General features: G+C 33.9%; 1 protein-coding gene across 1 annotated transcript in view; it reads left to right on the forward strand.

Moving 5' to 3' along the window:
• The first annotated feature begins 4,131 nt into the window (after positions 1-4,131).
• LOC100369196 (multiple C2 and transmembrane domain-containing protein 1-like) overlaps positions 4,132-22,088 on the forward strand; it is a 37,799-nt gene continuing 19,842 nt past the window's right edge. The window contains exons 1-6 of the mRNA XM_085506932.1: positions 4,132-4,296; positions 5,239-5,639; positions 7,580-7,597; positions 8,959-9,049; positions 12,649-12,871; positions 13,887-13,995. Coding sequence (XP_085363058.1) covers positions 4,179-4,296; positions 5,239-5,639; positions 7,580-7,597; positions 8,959-9,049; positions 12,649-12,871; positions 13,887-13,995 — 960 coding nt within the window. The 5' untranslated portion in view covers positions 4,132-4,178. The remainder of the gene's footprint in view (positions 4,297-5,238; positions 5,640-7,579; positions 7,598-8,958; positions 9,050-12,648; positions 12,872-13,886; positions 13,996-22,088) is intronic.

The following is a 22,088-nucleotide window of genomic DNA, read 5'->3' on the forward strand; positions in this document are numbered from 1 at the left end:
GGATCCCTGTTTTCAAGCAACGCGTTAGTTTTTTTTTTAATTTAAATAACTTTATGGTTATATTGTTGGACTTTCCGGTAATTTCACTGGGAAGATTGTTTTGAAAGTTTTTTATTTATTTTTTTACTGTTTTTGGCCACAAGGTATAGGAACCATATAGATAGGTAAGTGTATTTGATTTTTACTCGTTCATTTATTATAATTTATGTTTTATTATTTTCTTTATCACAGTTGAAAAAAACATTGATCTATCTTTGGCTGATTTTAAATCATTTTTAGAAGAGATGTTAAGTCTAGAATTAAAACAATGGAAGACAATTTAGGCTTAATTTGTAAAGTGTAACTGACACCTTTTTTTAGACTGACGTAACCTATAAAATCCTGCTGTTCTAAAACTAGAATGTGTGCGTCTGTCTGATTATAGACAACAAATGCATATTCACACAAGCTAATTGATATTCTTCGTAGTGATGTCACGAGCTGTGACAGCCACTCATCGCAGTTTTAAATAGATGCAGGGCTAATTAAGGTAGAGATGCAGATTCGTGGGCATTTTTCGTGAATTTTTTGTTGTTGCTTTTTCTCACCCAGATAGTCTTGGCTAGATAGTGTTAAAATTTCAGAGCATTGTCATTGTTGGAACATACTCAAAAATCAATTTTAAAATATAGGAAACCGAGGCACGCGTACGTGATTAAAAGTCCCAAAAGTTTGTTTGCGTTGCTCTTTGATTGGCAAGTCACTGTTGATGTTATATGCAAATGCTGGCCCCAGTTACGGAGCAGCCGGTGTGCGACTTCCTGTCCTGGCTCTCTGTTTACTTACCTCAAGCGCGATCAACTAGCAAACTACAAAAAACAGACAAGACGTAGACGCTTCCAGCATGCAAGCAGAATGAAACAAAACATACACTTGTAACTGATAGTAAACTTTTTCACCCTTAAATAAATTGGTTTTTCATTTATTTTCATGTAGGAGGTAGCGTCGATAGGGGGATTTAATTTTCGCGCAAAACAAGGCCACAATTTTTGTTGTTTTCTTGGTGCATAGATTTCAAGCTTTTTCGTATTGTGGGCGAAACTAAAAAATGTTTTCATAAATTTTTACTCCAACGGCATTTTAAAACTGAAGTAAACATTTTTCGCTTCGATGTAATGATTATCGTGCTGATAGAATTGCGATGCAATTGACAAACAACACTGCTGTTGCTGTCATCGATAACTAACTTTTCAGTGCCAAAATACTCAAACATAAAATGCTCGGTTAATTAAAAATAAAAAAAATACCCTGGAAATTACCGAAAAATCGGCAATGAGATGCTGTTTTTAAACACCACGGAAAAATCATGCACTCTGCGATGCCATCTTGGTTACCTTAATCGGAAACCCCCTTGTCAGCTAGCATGCACCGGTAGCGTTGTCGCAAACTACGTTGTATGGTCGTGATCGGCGACCTCTGGTACTAAGGAACTCTATGAATGAGGTATTTCCAGCGGTCAGAGTTCGTTTAATTTGCATCGACCTGTCTCGTCTGTAGTTGAATGAAACCTGTATCGATTTACAACAGTTCCCTTTCCAATGTGACTTTATTTCGAATTTGTTTCACCGGCGGCGTTTGCGAATAGCCGTTGTGTAGTAAAATATTAGGGCCCATTTCAACCTGGTCGTCTAACTTCGCACGGTCCACGGAAACTGCGTCATACAAAGTATTTTTTAAAGGTTTGAGGGAAGGTAAATTTAGACTCAACCCACCCAATGGCGATCGCTATGTTTATATAACTGTATGAATAAGTCATCGGCTTTACGTAATCCATTGTGTCCCTCCCTCAGTGGAATTGATAATACGACGCCATGACAGTTTTCACGCTAGGTTGAGACTTCGCGGACGATTTTTTGTCCGTTTCCCTCGAATTGTAAATGTTTTTATTTTATTTTTTTTACCTGACGATTTAACATCGACAAATTACGGTGTATGGTGTATTTCTAGGAGTTTCTGTTACACATATGAAGCGAATGATTCGTTTTAAACCTTTTTTTTTACAAAATGGCGATTATCTCAGTTTCATTTTTTACTCCAAATTTCAACTTTAAAACTATTTAACTTCAAGACGGTTCATTTGTTTTCGATGAAATTTTCAGGGGTCATTATTCAGGTCTATCCTAAGTAAATGGCTTCGTATGGTTTCACTGTCTTTACTGGAACAGAAACAATAGAGCTGCCAATTAGCGGCTCTGTTAACTGTGAACGATTTATAAAATGTGAATGTTTCAAAGAGCACTGTGTAAAAACTTGTCAATGGAAGCACTAATAAATAAGCCATTATGTTCCTAGTAAACAGAAGTTTTAAATAAGTGTTCTTAAATTAAAATCAGGGTATGCATTCAAAAGTTAAATAGTTTTAAGTGCACTTTCACCTAAAATGCATGATTTTAACCCAAAATCAACACCACTTAATATGGTATCATAGTACATTATTGTAAACCATAAAACTCAAAAGTTTAAATAAAACTCTTTCAAATGATATATAACTTGATTGGTAAAAAGTATATTTTACTCATGTAATTACAGTAATTAGAGGCAATTAGAAATATAGTCTCCCAACCTGCATCTCTACCTTAAGACTCCATTGGGCGTGACGTGATGAGGGTGCTGATATGCACGCAATACTACTACATAAATATACCAACCGTGACCAGTAAATATACAGAGTAATATACCTTTAGCAAAATTGTGTCAATTCTACAATGCAAACTAATTACAGTGTGAGATCAACTGCACATTCTTCGTGTGAAAATGATACGAATCAACTAACTTACAATGTACAAAAGAACATAACTCTTAGCCATTTTAATTAATTAACTGAATTGGCAAAGCACTGTGAATTGTTTTTTTTTAAAAAGTAAAAGTTATGTCTCTGTTAAAGTTAACGAGTTCTAAAAATGGTCAATTTGGGTTTACTACTTAATGTATTGTATTCTCACTGAATAAAGGATAAATCATCTGATACTTGTTATGTATGCCCTAGTGTATGCGACTCAGCAGGGCTAACATAACATACAAAAGACGACAATCTTCATTCCTGGATTGTATTTGATAATACGTAATAATTGACACATATATAAAAGGTAAACTCCCTCACGACATATAAGCCAAAAGTATGCATACTCCTTACGTATATTCAGACATATGGGAAATAAGTTGACGGCTCACACAAATTGAAGCTAGGTGAAAGGTCGACGCGAACGTTGGGAACGTGGATACGGGTATGGTGAGGATGATGCCTTTATTGATCACATTATCACGTGATACCGGGTTCATTGTCTATGGGAGACTGAATGAGTTTCAAATGCCGGTAAGAAACTAACATTATTGTTAAGTTCAACTAGTATTTCATATTAATTTTAATGAATTTATTGGGAAAATATATACTAGTAAGTTGATATATTTCTTGACTGTTCGGGCGACTGGTCGGCTCGAATAAATGATTTTAAGCTACAATGACATGGTCAAGCTTGGATATGAATAATTGGGATGAAAAAGCGCGGTCAATAACGCCGTACTGCAATAAAACGTAACAGCTTGTCATGGCTATTTCGATGAACATACTGAGGCCTGATCTAGGCCTCTTAGCATACGTAAATATCACGAACACTCCATATTGCTTTGTTGTTGTACGTTTCTGTTGTTTATTTTGATGAGCAAAGTATAATGACGTTGGTACACACGTTATGTGCCGCTTGTCACGTGCTGCTGACACTAATTACATTTTAATAGTTACATACATACTGCAATTTCTCTTGGCGTAGCTTTGCAATTATTTTGATTCTTCACAGACGTTAAGTAAGATAACATGTTTTTATTTTGTATACTACAATCAGTTCAGTGTCGAGGATTCGTCTTTTCAACGGCGATTATTCCGAAATAGGTTGTTTGCTAGTTTCCCCGCGATTTTGTTATTTGTTAGACAAAGAATTTCATGATGTTACAAAAGTTTCAACATTTTTTTTAAATAATGAAAACTTACGATATCAACAATGATACTAGAGAAAAAAAGTTGAAAAAATAATAATATGAACATTATGCACAGAGAAACTAAAATCAATTTTATTGTTTCACAGAATTCGCTTTGTGCAGGTATAGTCTATATTTAGTAATTGTTGTCGTTTACATGTTAAATTATGGCATCATCACGGAGCACAGTGTGCTGCGCACCTCTTCATCCCATTCCTAAAGACACCCCTACAAGTTCCATGGCAGGAGACGAATATACTATCGAAAGTACGCAGCCAAACTCGCGTAAGTATGGACAGACGACAGCTGCGTTATCTTAGCATTTATGGGGAAAATATGTAAGTTAGGGTTCGACCGTATCAATATGTTGTACGTTATACCAAGAATACTAAATTTGTCTTTTGCTTTATTGATGCTGGTCGCACACTTTGTGTGTGTTTTGTCTCACACTGGACAGTTCCAACGGTGTCACGATGTGTCCTGTTATTTGCTTTCTTTCCATGTGAAATACTTGATAGTCATGTGTCGAAAACTATATTCGAACAGTTTGTATTTTGTGTTAAATCAATTATGGATATTGGGTGGCCAAAGCTGGTAAAAATAGCATAAAACCTACATCGCGGGGGCGTGGCACTTCTCCCCATGGGTGAATGGAATCAACTGGTGGTAGTGTACGCGCAACTATTTTGCGCAGGACCAGACTTCGTCATGAATATTGAGCCTTCATTTTGTTGTTAGTCTGTCCGATTAGTACTGTATTCGTATTGTCATCTTTAATAACATCATATCATATTCACAACGAAACCATGTCGGATGAAGACAGTAAGTTTGCTTTCATTGCTTCCATATGCTTCTCGATTCACTGTCAGTGTTTTGAGCCCGAGGTCGTGGCTGCGATTGAATGATGAACACGACTTGCGGCGGAATGACAAACGTTGACAGGGAAAGTGTATGGACACCAACAGGTGGCCGATTGTTGACTTGATTGCCGTTTATGCTATTATTCCATAATATAATCCGTGTATGTAGGTGTAGTAGACGAGCAATTAGTATCACGAACTACAGAGGTATGTCAAAGTGTGTCCGCTTTTCACTGGTGTCATATGTTACTTTGTGAGGCTGCCCGTGACTGTATGTGGTTGTAGAACGTGTACGTTCGCCGGCGAAGTGTCCGCTTGTTGTGCCCGTACTACAACACTCGTTATAGTATTTTCATATTACGTTCAGTTTCAGGGGGTGAGATGGAAGGTGAAATAATAGAAAATGAAACAGGCACAGGTACAAACAGCAAGAGAAAGAAACTATGGAACAGTTTTAAGAAGAAAACTAAACCCAAGCGATGGAGCAGCAAAGAGAAACATAAAAATAACGGTGACCCAAGAATGGCTATGAGCCAACCCGATATAAACAACGAGGCTAACATGGACGATGTGGATCGATCAGAATTTGATTCGCTATTTGAAGCAGCCAAGTCCAGACGTGACGACAAAATGGGGTTCAGCGATTCCGATCTTCCAAACCTAAAAGACCGCAGTGAACTCAATGGTACTGAAAATATGGAACGCCCAAAAAGTTTGTCGCTGGAAGAAGGGGCACCCAGCAGTCCAACCACTACCAGTCCTACAGAGGTAAACATTCTTTTCTTAATACATATTTGTAATTGTCAAGGTGTCATTAATGCTAACATGCCTCTAAGCAGAAACAAGCCTGCCCCACCCTTCACGAAAAAAAAAAAAAACTTTTGTTTTTTTTCTTATGTTGAGAATGCTTTGCAAAAGTTTATATATTATTATTTGAGTCTTTGTCATATATTTATTTCTTATGTATTGTCTGAAAAAAGTGATGCAGTTGAATCCAGATATTTTAACATTTTTAAATAAATAAAAAGATAATATGGATGTTGGAAAAGGTGATAGTATACCAGTATTAATTCATACATTAGTAGAACCCTGGCAAAATATGTGCTAAATTTAGCTGTACATTAATATTCTTAAAATAAACTTGTAGTGGTTGTTGTCCGAGTGACACATTAATTTAAATGTTGTATGATTAACATATTGTTAGTTGTCATTATTATATTTTGTATAGGCAATAAATAGGTCGCGTTAACTAGTTTGTTTGTATATGCTTCTTGTTTGTTTACTTTTGAAGGTTTCAATAATAATTCTATTTATTAATAAATGACAGTATAAATGACAGTAAGTGAGTTATGTTTAAGATCTACATGCATTAGTGAAGGTATAAAAACAACTAGACACTTCGAAAATTTGTCAAAACTCATGTGGCTACAATTGATGTATATTTTGACAAATTCCTTTGTCACCAACCTTTAATTTGCATGCTTTTTTTTCCCATAAAAATTTGAATGCCATTTGCACATTTTTAATTTCTTAAATGTTATTTTTAAAAAAGATCAAATTTTGGCTAAAAATCTGGAAATAATTTTGCTGTTAATTTTGTGAAAAGGTGATAAAAACTGACTTTGAAGGATTACAACTAGAATCTCTCAATATTTTACCCAATTTCATCAAAAAGTGTTGTTTTTTTTTTTGGGGGGGGGGGATATACCGGAATGGTTTCTGGGGCACACTAGATTGGTTTTGGGGGCATACCAAAATATTTTAGCGAGGCAAACCAGAATGGTTTAGAAACATATAAGAATGGTATATTGGGCTTCCTGGAAAGTCTATTCAGGGAAAAAAGTATCATGTTGCAATGAAAAAGTCAGGTTCCTTTTTGTTAAAGTGAGAGAGGAAAATGGAACACTATTTTAGAACTAAAAAACACTATCACTCTCAATGAGATTTCGGCGGCCATTTGTCTCTATTCTCAGGGGCAGACATTTTTGTCCGCCGTTCCAGCAGCTCACACCGAGCCCATAGAAATACATTGTCCAGTTGTGCCTGTCTTAGCAACGTAGAATGTTCTGTGACTTAGCTCGGCCCCCAGAAATAGGTGTACAATCCGTAAACAGTATTAGAATGCCGAAAATAGGGAGCTTCAGTCTTCCATATTTAGTTATAGGAAACTGTTCCATAATTTGCATCCTTCTCACACATTTTATTTTATTTAAAGTTATATGTTCCCACCTTGTAAATCGGTGATATCAGTAACGAGCATACGCTCGTTAATTTATATACCATCAAATGTTGAGAATGTCAATGGGTAATGTTAAACTAACGACAAAATATGTATATAATTAAATAGTTCTCCTAATTAAGCTTGAGTCAATGGGCAGAAATATGATCGGATATTTTTTAATGTATCATTTTTTTTTTTTTACATAAAACAGCATTATGCTTCATATATTTGCAAAGTGGTAATGCATTTTAAAAAAAGAAATCAACACTACAAATATACTTCACATTAAAAAGAAAGTTTGTAATACTAAATATGCATGTACATTTTGGCTGTCCCTGTCGCATAACCTGAATGTAAATTTGTTATCTGTGTACGACCATACAACTAGCTCAGTGCTGCAAATTGATAAATGCTGTATTTTTTTCGCTGAATATTTTTTTCACAATTATGTTTTTTTTTCTAAATACATGCACACTACACTGAAAAGACATCAAAAGAGAAATCGGTTAGTGACATTTATGATGTCATAGTATTTTTTTTTTATCTTGTTCTTTAAATATAATTAATGTCAGACTTAATGCATGTAAATCACTGACTCTTGATTAATTAGTACATGCCATGGAATTTACATGCAACACCAGTTTATGTCGTAAATTAAAACAATTTTATACATTACATTATACTCTATCAGTAAGTGCAGTAAACTCATTATTCAAGTAATCTGACCCATTATTGGCATGGAATATTGATGCTACAGTAAAATATGACCCTATAATTAATGCTCTAGTCATCTTGTGATTTTCATCTATTATCTTTTGTATAATAATTTTTTTGAAAACTTTTTTTCCTAATTTCTTTTTTTTGTTTGTTCATTTCATTCTAATTTGCTAATAGGTTTCATTACTCTTACTCTTAGTAACTGTTTTAATTTATATTAACCTTATTATTCTTTTCATCAAACAATTAATCTTGGTTTTTAATCATATATCTCAAATCTAAATAATACTTAATATGTTCTATGTTAACAAATAATGAATGAATGTTTGAATTGTTATGATTATATAACATGACATGTAATTGGTACCATTATAGTTGTCTCTACTACAGGCTGTTAAACTGTGACGTCATTGTTTTACATTTCTGCCAACCAGCATGTCTAACAATAATGCATTGTACCCTCCTAATTACTAGAAATCTCATAATATTTCCACCATATTTTGTTTGCGTAACATTTGGTAACTTTTTAGTGCATTTTTTTACAATTTTGAACCAAATTACCCTTAGCATGAAGGTTTGTTCAAAACTGTTGACAAAATATTGAATTAAATTATGTGCGTATGTTTCGTGAAAAGATTAGAAAAGTTTACTTTGGCGTTCAAAGATTAGCGAACATCCACATTATTTTATCTTTGAGTGCAAATGACTGGTTCTTGTTAACTGACTAGTCAGGGCACATGTGCATGTGTGCAACAAGTAAACAAATGTGACAGCGTATATACATATGTAGCCTTATCACTGAATTTAAGTTTTATAAATTCATCTAATACTCAAATTCAAGTAGCGTTTATTAGTCAGAACCGACCATAGGACAATTTACTCAACATTCTTTAAAAATGGATGCAAAATTTAGGAAAGAACATATTTCTATGTATTGATTATTCTTTGTAGCATCCCATCACCCTAACCATGGTTCCAGGTCAGAAAACTGCTCATGCATTAACCTTAACAAAATTGGATAGAATTATAAATTTTATAAAAATTATTTGAAGCATTTGGTAAAAAATATATTGACGCACAAGTCAGATGGCTTATAATACGTGTCGAGTATGTATTTGTTATGAAAACTAACCGTTGTTATTTTTTCAGAGTGTCAAATCTAGTGGCAATCAGTTTGCCTTCTACGTATTAGAAGTTGTCTTAAAAGAAGGCAAAGACCTGGCTGTTAGAGATAAATCAGGTAAGAATACATGTGCAAACATGTAAAAATGCAAACCTCATGGGTAGATATTTGTTTGTAAACAACGAAACACTGGCCATCTGCCACTTCCCTGCTCTAAATTTGCGAAAATAGTGAAATATTAATAACAATATATTCTGTTCTATATATACTTGACTAATCTTATCTGAGCTTTTATGGCTCTCTGTAAGCACTCTTGATTAATTATACATTCATTTAAAGGTTTATTTTAAACAAAATACCTGGTTGTTAAGCTGGACGACGACTCTGATAAATGCTTGTCCATTTGAAAATATTGTTGTTCACGATGACAACCACTACGAGAAACTGCTTGTCCACATAACAAAAATGTACATGATCAATAAAGCGTTTGTCTTTAAGCTTTGAATGCAAACACCAACTGTGTCAGTATCTGATTTTTGAAACAAGTAAGTTTTAAAAAACTTATTTTTGTGAAACTAGGACCACTTCCCACTTATTTTACCACTGTACAGCGCCCTCTGTTGACAAATTGATTGAACCATCAAATACTTTAGCTAAAAAAATCGTCTCACTGGTTTTGACTAGTAACATTTCTTTTTTTTGTAAGACCTAAAAACAACCTTGTTGCAAGTAACTGCAGTCCAATCGTGACAGAATTTATACTTGTTGAAGTGGATGTTTACACTTTGCAGATTATTATCAGTGAATTTTTAACAAAACTTAACTATATACTGTGTTTGCCAAATTGTTGATACCGTTAGTTTGGCAAACCTTTACAACTCAAGACACCTTGTTATAAACAATGCACACATTCACATTCATTGATAAGAAAAATAAAATCTGCAGAAAAAAAGAATTTTTACAGAAAATTTACAGAACAGAAAATATATAAAAACAACATACACTTGATAGAAAAAAAATTGACAGCAAACATCGTTGTGAAACAAAAAAATCAAAGAGAATATGAAACTTAATTACACAGTAGTTCTACCCTTTTCCATGGAGTTTGAAATGCATTGAAGTGATTTTCAAATCTACCTAGTCCCCGGAAATTTAACACAGCACAGAGAGTTAAGTTTTCATAAAATAAAATAAAATGCCTTGAATGATCTATTCAAGCATAGTCCCCAGTGGAATTCTTTGATCAGAGGTTCTGACAATTGCCTATTATGAATGCACGGAGGGATACATTTTCTTGTAGGTGAAACCCACACAAACCACCCCAGTCCTTTTTAATGTTATCATGCTGGCTATTAAGAACTCCAGAGGATGGGAGAACATATTTTTTCATTGTATTATTGCAGAGGTATATGGTTTTTTTGATGATGCTGTACATTTTTTTTTCGTAAACTCAGTTCTTCTGTCATGAACCCTGCAGTATTTATCATTTTCCTGATGTTTTTGTCAAATTTGTTTCCAAATTTACCTTCATCCTAATATGGTCTACCCCTTTTAATGTCAATTTTACTGTCAGGCTTCCCACTTAGTCATTATTGGGTAATAGATAGTGAAATTATCCTATAAGCTTTGTTATTTACAAAACATGTATCAACATCCGAATGTAATTATCATGTGCATAATTATGACAGTAATACTGAAATCATTATGACAGATTATTATATTTGATTAGTCATATTTACAACATCATATTGCAATATTAACCTAATTATCTAAATTTGACTGCCACTGCTAACCTCTCTGATGTTTCAGTACACCTAGTTGGGTTACTAGCATAGTGATCAGCACTCGATCTTTTTAAACATGACACCGATAGGGTACATATTTATTCAAATTAGTGTTTGAAATTATAGCTAATAAAATAAGAACTGATTCGTTAAGTAAACCAACTGTTAGGCCAATTAAAAAAATACTGCATTTCCGGTAACACAACCTTGCCTAGACTTTTCAGGTCGACCCTGTATCTTTTTATGGCCAAATTGGAAAAAGGTCATTTGTTAAGGTACCCTGTTAAGGTTTACTTGAAATTTTTCATTTTTGAACCAAAATGTCAGTCTGTACATGCAAGATGTGGTGTAATATTGAAAAAAACTTTCATATAACAGTATGGGCCAAGCATCACCGCGAAATAATTTTCATAAAATGAAAAGTTATGATAAAATAAAAGTTGTTACCTACCAAACTTTTGTTTGCAATGTTACCAAAACCACACTTTTTATTTCCTTAGCTTAAAAAAGGATTAATCCTAACTCATCCTAATAAAAATTACATTGGATTTTGAGTCACATTTAAATTACTGAAAATTATATGTACACACATAATATGGGCAATGCATTTTCGCAGAAAAAAATATTATCACACTGGAAACTGGAAAATATTAATGAGGTAATTAAATTTGTTAGACATTAAAATGTTTTTATTTTTATTAAATGGCTAAGGGTGAGGCAAATATATCATGATGGCTATAATTTGCGAAAGCCGAACAATGGTATGTATATTCCACAACTGAGCACATTTAAAGTTATTTGCAAATTCAACTTCTGGATTCTACAGATTTTTGCAATAGTTCCTTTATTAGAGCGCCCTAACCGCTAACTGTATTCCTAACCCTGCCCTCCAGTGCCCCTCTCCCATTTGAATTGTATACGTCCTAGGACATGTTATCTAGAGATGGGAAAATACAATAGCTACTGATGTACGTGTTAGGGTTTAGGTTAGGGGTGAGGTGGTATTTATAACTCTTTCCCAGGTTTTAGATTTACGAGCATACAAGGCACTTTGAAAGAATTTAGTTAATGTTTTACATTTATTGTTTATTTAAGTTCTACTTGTATTAGAGATCAGATTTGTTCGACAATAATCCCAGTTTCAAGTATTTGTGAAAAACACTCAATAGTGTTTTTGGTCAAATAACATTTATTGCATTGGAAACATTAATAAAAAAAATCATAAAAATAAACCTACACTACACTAGTTTGCATACATAAAAGTAAAATGTACAGGTGTTATCACAAAATTGAAAAATCAGTGTTTCCAAAAACATTTGGTTGTAGGATAGCTTCGTCATATGCTCTAAGGGCAAAGATGTCATGTAGTCAAAAAGGTTATAGTGGATGAGAGGCATTAAACTGATCACTGTAATAGGGGAAGGTGTCATTTGCATGGGATGGAGTTCTTCACTCACATCATGGGGAACAGTTCTATTAATGAGTGCATGAATAAAGCCGGAGCTCCTCATTAGTGGCTGTGAATAACCTCTGTCAATGTTAGCATGCAGTTCCTGAACTGACTAAACTAACTAACTAAATATTAATTAAATAACTTTATTGCATTTCATGGACAACATTTAGGGTATAGGCATACTCAAGTAATTAGTTTATGGTTAAATTCATTTAATATCACAATAACTACAATAATAATATGATTTTTAATTAAACATTGATGCTCTGGAATGAACCACAGTATGCAAACCACAAATTTCATATTATAGCTTTCACAGCTAATCTATATAAGCTGACAAGCTTCTTGTCTAGACTTCATCTCACGTTTTTAATTAATTTTGAATATTGTTTATAATCATATATAGGAGTTCTTTCTAATTTTTCTTTATATAGCTTTGTCATGAAGCTGAATCTTAGCTATTGTTCATTTCTTCACAGGTACCAGTGACCCTTATGTCAAGTTTAAGCTAGGAGGTAAACAAGTCTATAAAAGTCGTACTATCTACAAGAATTTGAATCCACGCTGGGATGAAAGTTTCACAATTCCTGTTGAAAACATCAGTGATACTTTGAATATTAAAGTCTATGACTATGATAGAGGAGCATCTGATGATTCTATGGGTGCACATAACACAGATTTATCCAAACTGCCACATAATAAGTAAGTATGTTGCACATAACAAATTTATTCAAACTGCCACTTAATATGTATGTTGCACATAACACGAATTTATCCAAACTGCCACATAATAAGTATGTGGCACATAACAGATTTATCCAAACTGCCACATAATAAGTATGTGGCACATAACAGATTTATTCAAACTGCCACATATTAAGTATGTGGCACATAACAGATTTATTCAAACTGCCACATATTAAGTATGTTGCACATAACATATTTATCCAAACTGCCACATAATAAGTATGTATGTTGCTCATAGCAGATTTATCCAAACTGCCACATATGCATGTTGCACAACACGGATTTATCCAAACTGCCACACAATAAATAAGTATGTTGCACATAACAGATTTATTCAAACTGACACAGATTAAGTATGTGGCACATAACAGATTTATTCAAACTGACACAGATTAAGTATGTTGCACATAGCATGGATTTATCCAAACTGCCACATAATATGAATGTTGCACATAACACGAATTTATCCAAACTGCCACATAATAAGTATGTGGCACATAACAGATTTATCCAAACTGCCACATATTACGTATGTTGCACATAACATATTTATCCAAACTGCCACATAATATGTATGTTGCACATAACACGAATTTATCCAAACTGACACATAATAAGTATGTGGCACATAACAGATTTATTCAAACTGCCACATATTACGTATGTTGCACATAACATATTTATCCAAACTGCCACATAATATGTATGTTGCACATAACACGAATGTATCCAAACTGCCACATAATAAGTATGTGGCACATAACAGATTTATTCAAATCGCCACATATTACGTATGTTGTACATAACAGATTTATTCAAACATGTTTATTCAGATTTATAGCTGCCACATAATTTTTATGTTGCACATAACACAGATTGTGGATTTATTCAAAACAGTGCATATCATGTCCTTTATATTAAATATTTTGAGTAGAACTAAATATAATTAAATTGAAACTTTTTGTCTTAGATTGAAGACTATGAAGTTGAAATTAAATGTGAGTGGAAGTCATGAGAAATGTGGTTATCTCATCGTTGATTTCAAGCTCATACCAAAGTCAGCAGAGGAGAAAGATGCTGTAAGTGATTTTTTTTGTTCTTTTTTCTCACAGTATTTTTTTCGGTAGAAATCTGAACGGAAAGTCATGAACTTACACATAGAGACCAGAAATAAATCATTTATTTTTTTACTGACATAAATATTGCTGATCATGTTAGCATAGTAATAACTGTGTCTGATTGTTGTTTTCATGTACTGGAAGTGAAAATCGTGCATTTTTTACAGAAATCATATTCCTTATTGTATGTATGCAATATCCTGGTGTCAACCAGGTTAATGCGATATCCCGGTGTCAACCAGGTTAATGTGATATCCCGGTGTCAACCAGGTGAAAGCTATATCCCGGTGTCAACCAGGTGAATGCTATATCCCGGTGTCAACCAGGTTAATGTGATATCCCGGTGTCAACCAGGTTAATGTGATATCTCGGTGTCAACCAGGTGAATGCTATATCCCGGTGTCAACCAGGTTAATGCGATACCCCGGTGTCAACCAGGTTAATGCGATATCCCGGTGTCAACCAGGTTAATGCGATATCCCGTTGTCAACCAGGTTAATGCGATATCCCGGTGTCAACCAGGTTAATGTGATATCCCGGTGTCAACCAGGTTAATGCGATATCCCGGTGTCAACCAGGTTAATGCGATATCCCGGTGTCAACCAGGTTAATGCGATATCCCGGTGTCAACCAGGTTAATGTGATATCCCGGTGTCAACCAGGTTAATGCGATATCTCGGTGTCAATCAGGTTAATGTTATATCCCGGTGTCAACCAGGTTAATGTGATATCCCAGTGTCAACCAGGTTAATGTGATATCCCGGTGTCAACCAGGTTAATGCGATATCCCGGTGTCAACCAGGTTAATGCGATATCCCGGTGTCAACCAGGTTAATGTGATATCCCAGTGTCAACCAGGTTAATGTGATATCCCGGTGTCAACTAGGTTAATGCGATATCCCTGGTGTCAAACAGGTTAATGTGATATCCCGGTGTCAAACAGGTTAATGAATATCCCGGTGTCAACCAGGTTCAGGCGATATCCCGGTGTCAACCAGGTTAATGTGATATCCCGGTGTCAACCAGGTTAATGTGATATGCCGGTGTCAACCAGGTTAATGCGATATCATTGTGTCAACCAGGTTAATGCGATATCTCGGTGTCAAACAGGTTAATGCAATATCCCGGTGTCAACCAGGTTCAGGTGATATCCCGGTGTCAACCAGGTTAATGTGATATCCCGGTGTCAACCAGGTTAATGTGATATGCCGGTGTCAACTAGGTTAATGCGATATCCCTGGTGTCAAACAGGTTAATGTGATATCCCGGTGTCAAACAGGTTAATGCAATATCCCGGTGTCAACCAGGTTCAGGCGATATCCCGGTGTCAACCAGGTTAATGTGATATCCCGGTGTCAACCAGGTTAATGTGATATGCCGGTGTCAACCAGGTTAATGCGATATCATGGTGTCAACCAGGTTAATGTGATATCCCGGTGTCAAACAGGTTAATGTGATATCTCGGTGTCAACCAGGTTAATGCGATATCATGGTGTCAACCAGGTTAATGTGATATCTCGGTGTCAACCAGGTTAATGCGATATCATGGTGTCAACTAGGTTAATGTGATATCTCGGTGTCAACCAGGTTAATGCGATATCATGGTGTCAACTAGGTTAATGTGATATCTCGGTGTCAACCAGGTTAATGCGATATCATGGTGTCAACCAGGTTAATGTGATATCCCGGTGTCAACCAGGTTAATGCGATATCATGGTGTCAACCAGGTTAATGTGATATCTCGGTGTCAACCAGGTTAATGCGATATCATGGTGTCAACCTGGTTAATGTGATATTTTTAAATGTAATTGGTTGTAACTTACCAGTATGAAGTTTTAGTCTATTTGTCAACAAGAAGTTTTTTCAGTTGTGCATAGTGTAGACAAAGCTGGTTGCCAAATATAATGCTTTCTGAGAATAAGCCCAGAACAATTTTATTACATTCAAAATGTCATTATGACAGCTTTTATCAAATGTTATATATATCAATAATGCTGTATTTAATAGAAGCTTATGTAGAATAGAATAGAATAGAATAGAATAGAATAGAATAGAATAGAATAGAATAGAATAGAATAGAATAGAATAGAATAGAATAGCCAACACTTGCATTTTGTATATACTGACTAATTAAAATATGACTTGTTTTGACTCTATACACATCTGTTTCATTTTCTTCAAAGCTGTGTTATTTGATATATTTTGTTTGTAGCATTTGGCATATGAAGTAGTATGTACGATATTTGCAAGATGTCTGGGTCAGAAATTGTTAGCAAACGGTCAAACATTTATGTAGATTTGAATTTTCAGAAGCTTTGCTAGCTAAACTGACATACGTCTCTCTAATGTGGCTTACCGAATTATTCAAAATTAGATAATAAGCAAGTCAGGGAATTTGTTCAAACACTCACTTCTCAATTTGCCCTGTCCTTTTATTTTTTAAATTTATAAATGTTAAATACTGTAGAATACTTTATTTTCGCTTGGAATTTTCGCTATTTTCGCTGGAGGGATGATTCCGTGAAAATAAAATCCAGCGAATATACTTTTTTTCCTATATTTTACATTAAACTCATCAATAATCAGTGAAAATAAATTCCATACAAAACGCCCAAAAAGCCTTTTCAGCGAAAATAAATTCCAGCGAAAATAAAGTATTCCACAGTATAAGATTTTATCAGTTGTCACTTCCATCCAAGTGAACATGGAACATTTCATTCTTTCTAGGCTAGTTGTGTTATTAAAGCTTGTTCTAAAGCAGGATTCGAAACAGCATTGCATGTTGAGATTGTCCATATTCCAGATTAAAAATAAAGCAGGCAGCTTCTGATATGCATAACATATAACTGGTGATTCTGATTCATGGATCATTTTACTACATATATTTTTTAAAATATGTTTAACAGATACCGGTAATGTAGCTTTAAATATAAAGTTTTAAATCTTTGTTTGATGATCGTTTGCAAGTGTTGTATGTCAAGCAGTATAGTTCACAGAATGTCAAAACTCTCAATTAAAAGCTGATTTCATTACCTTTCCCAATCTTTGATATGATTTTTTACTTAAATTGACTACTGTTAATGGTTGGTAATATAATGAACACATGAACACATGAAAAATATGTTTTCCATATTTTATGAATATGGTGAGTATGAAAGATGGTATAGTCTAATGTCTAAAACTGTAAATTCTTCCTGACTCGAAGAGTATAAACGTCGAACACCCTGCACAACATCCTCCAATCCCGTCTCCACACATAAAAGCTAAATTAAGCAAACAGAGAACCCATTGACCCTGACAGGTGCTCACCAAAAAAAAAATTGCAGCAGTCAGGTAGAAAAAAAAATACAGATCTCAGACCCGTTTTTAGAAATACCAATTAAATTTGACAGATTTTCAGATCAGCTAGTTGTTGTCAATCTACAGTCCCACACATCAGTCTCACTGTAAACATATTTGAAGTGCGCCCTCGTATTCAAAAATGGAAAAAATTTGAGTTAAAAATCCCATTTGACCTTACGATTTGTTACTACTCATTTGTTGGTGGTCTCAAAGAGACTGTAATTTTTACACCAACAAAATTGTGTGAGTATTATCTACGTACTATTATGGTCATCACTGAATGTTGTTTGTGTGAATTTACTATTTTAAATCATTTGCAAACAAGTTCGTTCTCACCACACAAGTGGTGATAAATATCGATAGAAGAAAAATGTTTCACTCTCTAAAATTGAGCTAACGTTTTTTTGGGTAGCAATTGCCTGGTATGATATTTGTTCCTTTACATTGTACCAAATTTGGGTGCTACTGAAAACTATGAACTGCCCTCTAGTGGTGAGAATTTGTGGTAATTGTAATACAAATTTGTTTGGTCTTTTATTACAAACATGCCTCGTCAGATTTCATTTAAACATTGAATTTATGCAGATGGTTGCAATGTGTTGTCAGTTTTTGATTTGACTTTCTTATCATTTAGTCAGAATCTAGACACTGCCTTATTATTTTATGAATTGGTAATGGGAATGATGATATCATCGATGAGTTCTATTAATGGTATAAGGAATACACAAAGTATGGTGATCATATCGACTGAAGCATAGCAAAGGTCAACGTGATCCTGTACTACCTGAGTGCATACTTTACGGTATTCTCGTGATACCCATATTATTATACACGTACATCCTTTCCCTGCTTGTATTAATAATTTAATGAGATAAAATCCTGAGGTAGCAACAAAGAATGTTTAGCGCTGTGCAAACGTTTGCTTTCAGTGATGAATTCTATTTCCATCACGTGCTGATAGTGATTCTGCATCTGATGTAAGCAAAGGAACATGTTTGAATGTGACGCGCAATTTTCAAATAAGGAAGACATTCAAACACATCCGTAGGCATTGTACAAACAGTCACCTGCGCACATGCGGGAATTGAGTCACAAGCTACGATAACAACACACTAAAAACGCAAAAGCTCATGGGTAAACGCTTGTTGGTAAACACTGACACGCTATGGCCATCTGACACATGCGAAGGTGACGACTCCCCCGCTTTAAATTCTATTGTTTTCAGTGTCTGATGTATAGTCATCTAGCAATTGTATTACTTCATTACTAATATCACCAATTATATAGCTACTAGTCTTTAAATATTGTACCTCATCGATGTTTGAGTGGTTGAATTCTGCAATTTCACAGTCATTGAATATAAAGGGTAGCCCTCTAGAGGGCAGTATTCTGATACTGTGGTTCAATACTTTAAAGGATAAATTAGTGAAAATACTTATTTTTTCTATGTTTTACATTCAACTCATCAAAATAAGTTGCAAAAATCTTATACAAAACAGTCAGGATGCTTTTTCATCCAAAAAACTAATCCAGCTATAATAATTTAGTATTTTATGAAATTACAAACATAATCACATTTACAAATCCTAATTATGGTAGAATGTTACTCATGAGTTTTTTTACAAGTGCGCATATAGCATAAAACTATGTTGTAATTTGTCTGTGATTAGTTGTTTCAGTCAATAGTATGTGACATTTTTGTTTTTTCGTAAAAAATCTTTTTTTTTAAATAGTAAAATAATATGCATAAAATGTCATTTTAAGAGCAGTTTCCATAGCCCACAATGAAAAATACATTTCCTCGTTTAAAACCCACTAAAAATATTGTTCATTTTTAAATACTTTTTTAATAATTTGTAGACAACAAAAAGTACTTTGTAATTTTGAGATATATTCTTGCCATAGGAAAAATACCCTAAAACAGACAAAACATGCTATTTTCACTGTATTTTATTGATAGATTTTCTCTGAACTAAGTACAGTGACCCCATATTTCCTTTTCTTCATCATCATTTTACATGATGTATCAAATATGTAAAAATAAAGCAAATGACAATATTCTTTCTTTTGTGTAGCATTCTACCTATAAATACATTTCTGCATGAATTAAAATATAAAAATATAAATAATTTATACCATACACAATCGCTGCTAAATCGGTCCAAATAAAATAAAAAAAAAATATGAGGGAATGTTGTATACCTGGAGACAGAAAAGAACTTTTGCGGAAAATTTGTATTAAAAATTATATACATTTAAACAATTTTTCTCCGTTATAGCTCTTTTAATATTTTGCCCTGTCGGATTCCACTAAGATTTAATTAAAACTTGTCAGTCAACCCAGGATACATACCAAAAGTATATATACGAATTGTCATTATGCTAGTGTGTTTAGCTGCCTTATTAACATATTCAAATGAGATAGCAAGTATATATAATGTATGTTGTCCACCCTAAACCTCACAGCTGTGTGAACGGTTAGTGAATGGCATCCTTCATAGTGGCACCCGTATGCATGGTGAGTTTCTAATCATAATTAGCTTCCTCACAGTCACATACATCTTAATTTTAATCATACACATTAATTATTATTCTCTCCCTAGTGTTATATATTACATGTTCTGTATGTTGTCATCCATCTTGAATGCTATTATCATCGAGGATTATAATCTTTAATACGCAGTACAACAAATACTATGAATAATCGAGCAGTAGCTTTCTCCCTAAAAAAGGCAAAATTTGCTAGTTCAAAATTTTAAATTCGCTGGTTATTCTTTTAATTTTATTTGTATTATTTATGCATTGGTTTAATTATATGGTGTACATATCACCAGATGTCTGTTAATATGTCGTTTCCCATACATGCACTTCTCTATTATGGTGCCACACTCTACACTGGCTGTACATACATGTACCTCTATATGTCACAACAAATCCCCCTATCTAGGCCTCTCCCGTATAGAAATCTCCCCGAGTTATGCCTCTCCAATATTTACCTTCATCTATTAAACACATCCTTGTGTTAATGACATTAATCGATGTCAGTATCAACAATATATCTGCATATACGTCTTAGACTGACATTCCATAACCTTTTAATATCACGTTTGACCTCTGGCAATTAGGAAAATAAGGGATTTTGATAAGACTGCTGCAAGTTATTGAAAATTATTATGTATATAATTGTTAAATTGATATTGCCCTTTTTCTTAAAATTATAAATCTTCATAAATAATATTAATTTTGCAAAGTAACATGAATTTTTTTCAGTAATATTACTGATATTAATAACTAGGCATTAAATTGTGATTCAGCATTGTGTACTTGCTCTGGGTACAAGACATAGCAAATACAATGCAGAATAATTGATAAGTGAATTGATGTTTTTATCGAGGAGTACAGAATATTTGTTTTTGGAATCAGTGCAGGCCTGACAGTTAAACAATTGCAATAATAATGACCCACCTGTTGCCACTCATGGTGCGGGAATTTAGCATAAACATGCAATGTTTTGTTAGATGCATATTGTAATAGGAGTCTGATCACATGGTATATTGTAGCATTTTATTTTTTATTGCTGACTCTGGGATTTGTAGGTAGTGGCCAGTTTCAATGCTAATAGGGCTGTAAAACAACTAGGATACCTATGCAAATAGGCAAGAGTAAATCTGAATAAATGGTACCGGCTCAATCAGGAGGCAAAACAAGATGAAATTTGGCATGTTCATGATGAAAGTGGTTGAGTAATTGCAGACATGCTTATGTGTGACATACTCGATATGATGGTATGACATTCTGTGAATTAAACACTAATCCTTTGCCATGGCAACAAAATTTGCCATGACATTCTACGACTTGACCAATACCATATTTCCTCTATTAGAAGCGCATCTCTAATATAAGTGCTTGTGAATTGTAAAAATTGTATAATAGATCATTAGAATATTTAAATCATAGACACACCACTGATATAAACCTAAGCACATGTACTTCCTGCTAATAGAACAAATATAGTAATCCATTGCCATAACGGCAAATGTTAGACAAAAATGACCTTTAGTCGATGTGTTTCTGAACATGTTGAGGTAAAAGGTTTATCGTAATGTACCAGATCATATGACAAATGTCATCACTCAAATAAGCAGCCATCTTTGATTTTCTATCGCAGTATGGATTATTCCCCCCCCCCCCTCCCACAAGTGGCAAAATGTATAAAATCAATGCAGATTCATGGACATGCAGTCAGGGTGTCGCAGTGAGACTGAGCCTTGCTCTGTCCTCATATCAAATCAACAAAAATGAAATAATATATAATGTATAATTATTTAATTGTTAATTAGGTTTTATTTTTGGTTATTTTGTTAATTTAATTGTTATCACAAACCAATGAAAGAACCTGTTGCTAGTGAACATCCCTACAGCAACAAGCTTTAAATTTGCTAAGATACAATCCAGTAAATATATTTCTGTTTATATTTAGTTTGTGACAGTGTATATCATTCTTAAACTTCTAACACCTCAAATATCATTCTTGGAGATTTTATTTTGACCTACTTTTCAAATATTAATTATCTTTCTTATTTTTAATTTGACCTACTTTTTAAATATTAATTATCTTTCTTGTTTTTAATTTGACCTACTTTTTAAATATTATTTATCTTTCTTATTTTTAATTTGACTGACTTTTTAAATATTAATTATCTCTTATTTTC

This window comes from Saccoglossus kowalevskii, chromosome 13 (assembly GCF_978046115.1).
Source record: "Saccoglossus kowalevskii chromosome 13, keSacKowa6.1, whole genome shotgun sequence".
In the NCBI taxonomy this organism is placed as follows: domain Eukaryota; kingdom Metazoa; phylum Hemichordata; class Enteropneusta; family Harrimaniidae; genus Saccoglossus; species Saccoglossus kowalevskii.